At 41.2% G+C, this 10,023-nt stretch overlaps 1 protein-coding gene across 2 annotated transcripts in view; it reads left to right on the top strand.

Annotated features, from left to right (window-relative positions):
* AASDHPPT (aminoadipate-semialdehyde dehydrogenase-phosphopantetheinyl transferase) overlaps positions 1 to 10,023 on the top strand; it is a 66,029-nt gene that overhangs the window by 37,766 nt on the left and 18,240 nt on the right. For both annotated transcript variants that reach the window (XM_019530251.1, XM_019530250.1), the window contains exons 3-4: positions 3,385 to 3,506; positions 4,086 to 4,247. In XM_019530251.1, coding sequence (XP_019385796.1) covers positions 3,385 to 3,506; positions 4,086 to 4,247 — 284 coding nt within the window. The remainder of the gene's footprint in view (positions 1 to 3,384; positions 3,507 to 4,085; positions 4,248 to 10,023) is intronic.

Raw genomic sequence — 10,023 nt, 5'->3', positions numbered from 1 at the left:
TAGATTTAGGCTAGATATCAGGAGGCGTTCCTGCCAAGGCAGGGGGTCGGACTAGATGATCTACCTAGGTCCCTTCCGACTCTAGCTACTATGAAACTATGAAACTATGAAGAAGGTGATTACAAGGATGGAACCCTAAGGTGGCTCTCATCTACTTCAACTATCCACTAACATGTTCATTTTGTCTATATAATTATTGCACTCCAAATGTAACAGTGTTATAGTCTATTCTTGAACTTACTGGGTACCTTTCCATCTTACAAAATATTACCATTATGTGAAGCATTTTGCATTTGATACTCTGATTCTTTACTGAAAGAGAGAGGGAAACTTTCTAAGAAATCTTACTGTGGTAGAGTATAGGGGATCTACTTTAGCCATATCAATTAATAACACTTAGAGCGTTTAGATTATCTTTGTAAGAAAAGTGCACTTTACAGTGGAGTTCAGTATTATTATCTCCATTTTTCCCATGGGAAATTGGGTAGATAGAAGGGAAATTATTTGTCCAATGTAATCTAGAGGTTAGTGACAGACAGAAATAAAACCCAGATTTTCTAAGACCTACTGTTAAGGTGTCTGCTTGCTAGGCCATGATGAGTGAAGAGATGCTGAAAAACACCCTAACATTTCCAATTGTCACTACAAGTTTTAAAGCAAAAGCTGTATACAAGAAAACACATCTTAACCTGTCAAAATATCTTCAAAATGTATGTTTTTTTCTGTATCTAGAATTGGATAGTCCCTGCTCAAGAAAACAGATTGTTTCTGCAAGGGCAATTTACTGAGTTATAAGATTTAACAGATAGATTGCATAGTTATGCAGATTAATGATCTATGCTTTAGGTGTGTAGTGAAGCATACAGAGATGTCCACAGCTTCTAGAATCACACTTGCAATATCATAGAAGTGCCATTAATCAATATAGTATCTCTAGTATCTTCTGCTGTTATTATAGTTGAGTTAGATGAAATCTGACTTTTTGAAATCTAGCATCCTATTTTTTCTGACCTCATCCTTTTCCCATCTCTAGATCTGGAATTCTGTCATATAATTATGTTATCCCAAGTTTCCCATCACCTTCACCTTCTCCATCAGTTCTTCCCTGTTGGTCAGGACAAGATCCAAGATGGATGACACCTTAGTTGTATTGTCTACCTTCTGGAACAGAAAGGTGTCCTTAACACAAGTTAGGAACCAGCTCAACATTTATGTTTGGCTGCATTGTTCTTCCAGCAGATGTTAGGAAAATTGAAGTCTTCCATCAGTACCATTCTGTAGCTTTTGGATAGATTTGTCACCTGTTTGAAGGGTGCCTCATCAACCCCCTCTTCCTAATTTGGTAGCGTATAATAAATCCCAATCATTATACATTGCTGCATTTTTCATCTTTCATCATTACCCAGATGCATTCTTTGCTGTCATCTTCCTCCTGAACTGGGGGACAGGTATGTCTGTTTGACATACAAGCAAGACCTTTAGCCTTTCTACCAACTATGTCCTTCTAAAACAGAGAGTAACCCTTGATATTGACATCCCAGTCATAAGACCTATCCCACCAGGTCTTGGTGATGCCAGTCAGATCAAAATTCTTTTTGTAGAATGCAGCGTCCAGCTTATCATGCTTATTCCCCATACTTCTTCTATTTGTATGTATGCATCAGACTTATTGATCTACTTGCTTCCCTTTTGCACCACTTGTAGTCCTGTATCTCTCTGGCCTTATCCCAAAGTTAAGTTGTTTCTTCAAGAACTTTTTCCTCTGGACTGTGTGCTCTGTTAGTGGAAGGTTGTGACCACTGTCGACACTGGATTTTGGGAACCGAGCCCTTATACTTTTGTTCTGGGTGAGCACAAACCTCAGAACAAGCACAACACCTGCCAGTTGATAATAGGCGAGTTTATTGATACAGAATGATAACGAAAAGCAACAATACAAACAGTCAAACAGGTCTACATCTACCAGTCCTAGGGCTGTCATCACAGTCAAAATACATCTGGTGAGGATGCAGGCTCCACTCTGAGGCTCTTTCTCTTAGGTGTCAGCATTCTGGAGGTAGGATGCCGAGGCCCACAGCCTCCCTCCAGCAGGGTGCATGAGACAGGCTGCTGGTATGCCCTCAGTCCGTGGTGGCCTTGAGGACCCTTCCCAGGGGAAGGGGACCCCTCTCAAGGAAGAGACGGAGGGACAGGACAAAGGGAAGGACCCTTTGTTAATTTCAAGTCTCTGCTTTTGTATTCTTCCTCCTTGATGATGCCTGATGACTCTTCATCCATGGCTATCTCTAGTTGGTTGCCTCTCTGTGGTCACATGTTCATGTAGCCTTCTGGGCCTTTTCCTAATGTGGTCTGTTCCCCGCCAAACCAGGACTGCCACCTCCCTCCCCTACCCCCCCGACCCCCCCTTGCTCTGGGGCCTTGTTGCTGGTGTCACTTTTGTTATGGGACAGTATGGTACATACTTCTTTGGTTCCCTGGATGTGTGTCCTTGTTGTGTTAGACAACCTGTCTGCCTTGAGGGCTGTAATCTCATGTTATGGCATGTCCCCCTTAATTTTCAGGCTGTGTCCATCTGTTGGCCTTGCCGTATTAGACAGCTGGTCTGCCTTCTGGGCCATGAGAAGCTGTGTGAGAGATACCCAGGATCTTACAAGTCAATTAACCCCTGCTTGAATCCTTATAATACATATACCTATACCTATATGTATTCCCCCGTGGAACCTAGTTTAAAGTTCTGCTTCCTAGGTTGGTTAGGCAATGCCCAAAATGTAATGACTAGTTATAGCCAATGGTGCACAAGTGTTCTTAATAACCTCAAACAGTTCTTAATACTGCTCCAGATGCCTCTGATAGCCCATGCAAAAATTACTTTGGTGCACATTTCAGGCTGAACTCAGATCCCTGGAACTAGAATGAGATGCCTTAATCACTCTGCTGCAGTAGCACAGGAAACTTGACTTCTCTAGACATATTCTTTCCACAAGTAATTGTGATCAGGGTGTCACCGATTAGATACAGTCATTCTGAAGGATACTGAAAAAGCTGCAGAATGCTATAGCATCCCTCAATATTCATCTTCTTATGATGGTACTTTAGCTGTGAGAGGACTTGTTTTATTCATTTGCTTTACACATAGTATGTTATTTGTCATAATAGACTTTTATCATCAGCTCTACATTTTTAATATGTTGCATGTATATTTGATTGTATGAACAGTGGCATTTGCCATCTTACTTAGGTTTGAGATTTTAGAACAGGTTGAATTCAGAAATTCAGGCTGAGATTGAGCCATTGTTTCTTGGAATGGTAACTTGAGGCAACTCATTCACTTATAATTATTGCTCTACTAAAATACCTTTTTAAAATATCTTTTCTAATTTACAGGTAGTGGTTCAGTTCCAGATTTCTTTCGCATTATGAAGCGCCAGTTTACAGATGCTGAGTGGGGTGTAATTGAGTCCATGAACAATGAATGGATGCAGCTGGATATGTTTTATAGGCACTGGGTATTATATATATTTTGGTATTTCTTTTAAGAACACAAGGAATAACTATTAAATGTTTCTTTGATACCATGTTTTCTTAATGTCATGATGTAAAAATTATGATTTGAATATCTGAGTGGCTGTGTTTGGATCCATTCTTGCTGCCTTAGGGTGTCTTTAGGCATGCCAAAGGGTCACTATTCCGCTTGAAATTCTAAGGAAGAATTATGTTTGGTGCTTTGACACTAAGGTGGGACAAAAAGATTCCTAGTTCATCCAGGAAAGTCCACAATCTGGCTCTTTATTTCTTAATTGTATGATGTTGTTTTATAATGAAGTATACATTACAGCATCAGGTTATCTACTGTCCTTGCTAATTGAGGGGCGTGGGGTTGGGGGAAAGGGAGGAATGTGTGAAGAGCTGGATTCTGCTGTTAGTAATTAGACTAATGTAAATGTAGACTAACCCTTATTTTTAACATCATAAGATTATTCATTTGAGCCAGTGTCTGATCAAAACAAAGTTATATTTAGTGCAACACATTTTCAGACATTAAAAGCAACAAATATGAATTAAACTAATGTCATTCTATATTTTAGGCACTGAAAGAAAGCTTTATAAAGGCTATAGGCATTGGTCTAGGCTTTAATCTGCAAAGAATTGAGTTTAATGCATCCCCGTTGAACCTGGAAGTAGGAAAGGTATACAAGGAGACAAAAATGTTATTGGATGGGGATGAAGAAGAGGAGTGGACTTTTGAGGTAAGGACCCTTTCAAAAAATTGTAGTAGAGCTATATGCAATTTCCGATTAAATATTCTGGTTGTATTACAGATTTTAATTTTAACAGCAGCTTTTTGTAAAAATCCTAAACCGCAATGCACTGCACTCTTCTTCCAGCATGTCAGTAGTTTCAACATAATCCAAGCTTTACACACATTGGCAAGGATCTTGGACAAGATTGTGATGTGTTTTATAGTAGAGTTCCTTCTAGAGTGTGCCTACAAATATATAACTTAAAAATCCTGCAGTAATTTGATTTTCATTATTGTGCATCAGTATGTCTGTTATTCTTTAATTACTACCAGTAGCTTAATTTCATTTTTGTCTGGGGAATCTTTCTTCTTCCCTTTCCAGCTTCCTCTCCCCTCCCCACAACTGCCTCCCACTAGCAAACTGTTTCAGATAAGCAGATTGCTACATTTGGGGGAAAGATTTTTTTTCGGATTTCTTTTAGTTACCGGTTCAGTTAGCTATCAATACAATTAACTGCCAGCATTAATTATAATTAAATTGAATGAATATTAAGTTTATTTCAGTTGCTTTTCTATAGCCTGAAATTAAGCACTATTTTCTTGTTTAATCCCCCTTATTCTTTTTGTCTGTCTCTCCATTTCACCACTAAGCTTGTCTCTCTGCATTTTGTGCCCTGGTTCTTTATTTACAGTGTTAGGTCTGTAATCTCACGTTCAATTAATATCACTTTATATCATACATCATTTACAGGAATTGGAACTTGTGGCAGAAGTTAAACCCACTAGATATTTGCAAATAAATGTATAATTTTTTTAAGGTTTTGGATGCACACATACTTCCTAAGGCATAAGAGAATGAAAAGATTGTAAAATTTCTCCTAGGTGGAAATGAAAATTCATATTTCACAGGAGAGCTGATGGAGTTCATTTTGTACAAATTAGGCTCAGATAAATGTTAGAACAGTCTGTGTATCTCAGTGTTGTCTGGTGTCAAGCAGGATGTTGAATTATGTTTCCTTCTGGTTATGATGTTTTACAGGAGGAGGATGTGTTGGATACTCTCCTGAGTATCCTTGAAACATGAAAGATATCAAATTTTAGCCATTTTTTAAATGAAAAGTTTGTAAACTATCACCATTCAGAAAATTCCAGAATATGGAGAACACAGTGTCTTTTATTCAGCCGTGTGAATTACTGTGGCATATCAAACTTCCCTCTGTTGCCCATAGCTAGTGAACTCCAGAATTCATGCCAGAAGTTCACAGCATGGCAGCTTCTTTGATCTTAGAATTACCCCCATGCTGTCCCCCACTGCTGTTTGGCAGAGGCCCCACTGCTCACCACCCATGCTGGATGGCCAGGAGGTGAAAACCACAGCTGCAGTTTCAGGCATGAGTGCCAAGTGATGGAGCTCATCTGCCAATCAGCAGCAGGGGGTGTGCAGGGGAAACTCCAAGATTAAAGAAGTCACTGCGCCATGCCACACAACCCACTTCCAGCACGAATTTTGGAGATCCCTATGCATAGCATGTTGAGTCAAATTCAAAATGTTGATTTATGTCTTCAAGGTTCTGAATGAGGTAAAAAGCTTTGGATATGTCTGAAAGTTTATGATGTGGGCTACGGTGGCCAAGTCCTTTTCCTACGCATGCTAGGCCTCTTCACCACAGGAAGACTGAGTTGGACTGAGTGGATGTATTTCATCATTTCACAGCTTCAGTGCAAAGTGAATTTTAGCATTGTCCTCAGTAATAAAGCTCAGTCTAACTTATGTTAAAAGAATTCTTACATAAATTGAAGGAAGTAGAACCGACAAAGAGCTGCACGTTACTGATAGTAGTTGTGGTGTTCAGTGCATGAGTTGGCTAACCAGTGAAGTTCCATATCAGAATTGTTTTTCAGGATTTCAAAATTTGCTTTAATTTCCAGTTGAAACAAAGCGAAAATCATTTCAACTTTTTTAAAAAACAGAATTGTAGCGCAACATCCATTTTCAAAGTGAAAACCTGACCTTTTTTCATTTGAGTTGGTCTCTATCTCTCTCTCAGTAACCTTTCAATCTTAGAAAGCTGCATCAAAATGTATTACATCCCCAGAAAATGTTTCGGCTTTAGTAGAAATGCTTTCAGTAAATATTTTTCAAGCAAATCAATTCAGTGTCCTTCATTAAATTATCTTGATGCTACTCCAACATGATTATAATGCCCAGAGTGGTCATGCTAGAATAAAATGTGCTTAGGTTTGTTATGAATCAGCACTTTTTGCTTAATACAAATCCTCTTGTAACATTTTATTTTTGTTTAGGGACCAGGAGTTGAATATGGCAAAATGAAATATCCCCTTAACTTTTAAAGAACATTTTTATTTTATGAATAGTTCAACAGTTTTAAAATAGCATAGGCCTGGAAAGGGCCTCCTGGGCCATTGAGTCTATTCCCCTGCATTTGCAAGCGATTGTTTACCCAAAGATTCCAAAAAATCATTCACTGTACACTGTCATACATAACAGCTGCAAGGTACAAAGCCAAGAACAGAGAGTATCTTGTAACTAGCCACAAGTGAAAGAAGGGGAAGCAAAAGCACTACCAATATCCTGTATTATATATGTTGTATACATAATATACTGTAGTGGGGAAAGAAGGAATTGTTTGATGAGGACAATACCTAGTACTTTGGAGGAAGCTGAAAACCCCATGGTCTTTGCCAGTCTGACTTGGGGGAAAACAACCTGCCTGATCCCCATTGTGCCAGGGCACTAGTTGTGCCTGCTACTTTAAGGCCCTGGAGCTGGCAGCCTCCAGGTGCCTAATGAGGGCAGCCATTTTAGGCTCAGGGCTGCCTTATAAACAAGGCCGTTTGGCTGCTGGAGGTCAGGCAACAACATCACCTGGCCTGAGGGCTGACAAGTTTCATCTGGAGGTAAGGGAGGAGCTGTAGAGGATGGTAGGAGGCTCCTGGTCCTGGGTACAACCAAAAAGTACACCCTGCCAAGAGTGGTGGCCTGGTGGGGCTGAGACCCTGAATAAAGGGGGCGTTATGAGCAGTGTGAAGCCCCCAGTGTGAGGGGGGCAGCGTGTGGAGCCCCTAGTGTGAGGGGGCAGTGTGTGGAGCCCTGTGATGGGAGAGGGGGCTCAGCCAGAGAGAGCTGAGTCCTGACCCCAGTAAGTTCTCCAATACGGGGAGGCAGAGTTTGGATCGAATATAACACCAGTAGTAGTACCATGACCTGCTGAGCGGGGGGGGAGTGAGAGTCCCCTGTGAGACCCCAAGGCCCCAGTCATGATGTGAGGTAACCCCAGCTTCCCACATCTGTGGAGGGGGACCCTGGGAAAAGAGTATGGGTCATACATCAAGGCCTGCCAGAGCTTCCCCTGACTGGCCTAGGTGGGGGCCAGGACCAGGAGGGTCAGAAGGGCAAGGAGGCCCACCGAGAGGCACACCCAAGAGCCAGGGGCTTGGGATCCCGACTGGCCTGGACGTGGGCCGGGACTAGTGTGAGCTGAAGGTCCCAGTAAGGGGACCACACCTGAAGGGGAACCGGTGGCAGGAAGATATATGGCCTGGTATGACGGCGGCAGAGTCCACTTGAAGGAAGGAACTCATTTGGGGGTCCTACAGCAGGATTCTGGGCCCCATTGTGGGGGACTGGCACGTATGAGAACATTGATGTCACCTGCGAGGCTTGGGCTGCGGTGTAAGGGAGGAATGGAGCCGCAGATAGTGCCCCCTAGCAGCAGGGCTAAAAATGGGCAGCCTTCTGCCTAATTACATTTACTAATTAATCAATTAAGACCAAGGCATGGCAGGTGAGAAGGCGGGCAGTTAGCCCAAGAACAGGTGGGCGGACCATATGGAGGTCGGCCCTGGTAGGCCCCCTTTTACACCCATTATGGCTATTATTTTGTCTCTCAGCAGAAAAGCCAGATCCTTTAGCTGAATGAGGCATTTTAGCACTGAGGGATACCTCTGTCAACACCTCTAGCCTTAGGTGTAGCAAATATCCAATGCTTCCAAGAAAGTTTTTAAAAAGCAGAGTCATAGGGGAGAGGGGTGGTGTTCCTTGAAGCCTTAGATGCCCAGATTTCTACTTCTCACATCAAATAAGAAACCACTATACCTCAACATGGATGTAGTAAATGCTTGAATCAGTATATTATCTATATGCTGTTTATTGAGCTAAGAACATCAATCCATTAACTTTTTGAGTATGATCTTTAAAATGGTTCTGGTTCTTTACCCCAGCTACTTTGCTTAAAAAATTACTTAAAAACTCCATCACTGATAGTTATGTATATCTAAATAGATAGTGAATCTTTGCTCATAATCAGTTTGTAGCCATTTCGTTTTGTGCTTTTCTCTCTCTCCTAATGTTCACCCCTATGAAAGTATTTATAAAAGCTATTCCTGTCCACAGTTAATAAATATTTAACAAGTTAGGCCAAATTCTTCCACAAAGGAAGCCACTTTCTAAACTAATTATATTACTTACAAAACATTTTAGCACTATAAGAAACACAAGCAAAAATGTTGGTCTCATAATAAATTATTGCATGGGGCTTGATATATGCCCAATGAATAATTTTCTTGCCTAGATCCTCACTGTAAAAGTATTAAAATAAATTTTATCAAACCGGTTGGTGGAAAAGAGAACTATCTATACCAGCATTGCTAAATACTTTTTGCTAGTATTCAGACTCAAATTGAAACTTGTTATTCCTGTTATACTTTATACTATATAAACTTCCAATAAAGTTCTGGCACCATGTTCTTACAGGAAGTCAAACTTTGGGTTCTCATACTATCTCAACCAGTGTCCCATAAGATCCTTTTAAGGGTGCTGAGGTATCGCTCAATATAACTGTTAGGTGTAGGGTCAGTTAATGTCAGCTGATTAGTCAAATAACCATTTCTTATTTGACCACATGAAAAGAGATGTCACCTTCATTGCCCTTGTGCTACCATAAAAAAATTCTGAACTTAGGAAAGCCAAAGTACAACTGGATTTGCAGCTAGCAGTGGACATGAAGGGTGACAGAGGCTTTCTACAAGTATTTCAGCAACAAAAGGAACATCAGGGAAATTGTGGTTCCCTTACTGGATGGAGGAGCCAAAAAAGTAACAGAAGATGCAGAAAATGCTAAAGCACTCAGTGCCTTTTTTTTTTAACCCCAGTCTTCACAGGCATGGTCAGCTCCAAGACTCCTGGCCCTAACAGAACAGTTTGGGGAGGAGGTGAGCAGCCAACAGTGATGAAAGAACAGGTTGGGGACTATTTAGAAAATCTGAATGTGTCCATGGAGCCGGACGCACCTGGAGTACACCTGAGGTTGCTGAGGGAGTTGGCTGATGTGATTGCAGAGCCACTGGCCATCGTCTTTGAAAACTCATGGCAATTGGAATTGGTTCTAGACATTTGGAAAAGGGGAAATACAGTTCCTGTCTTGAAGAAAGGGAAGGGGAATCCAGGGAACTACATACCAGGTAGCCTTGCCTCAGTTATAGCCCAGCCTCTGGCACAGATCTTTGAAAACTCCTGGTGCTCTGGTGTAGTGCCCAAAGACTGGAAGAAGGCCAGTGTGGTGCCTATCTTCAAGAAAGGTCTTAGAAAAGTTTGTTAAAGAGGCCATCCTTAATGGACTGGCAGATGCCAACATCCTGAGGGATAGCATAGGTTTGTTGCAGGTAGGTCTTTCTTGACCAATCTCATTACCTTCTATGACCAGGTGACCTATCACCTGGACGAGAGAAGAGATTGATGTCATATATCTTGACTTCAAAAAAGC

This window comes from Crocodylus porosus, unplaced genomic scaffold, assembly GCF_001723895.1.
Source record: "Crocodylus porosus isolate Cpor-Errol unplaced genomic scaffold, CroPor_comp1, whole genome shotgun sequence".
Taxonomy (NCBI): Eukaryota; Metazoa; Chordata; order Crocodylia; family Crocodylidae; genus Crocodylus; species Crocodylus porosus.
The sequence above is the reverse complement of the archived record's forward strand: the minus strand, read 5'-3'. Positions and strand labels throughout refer to the sequence as shown.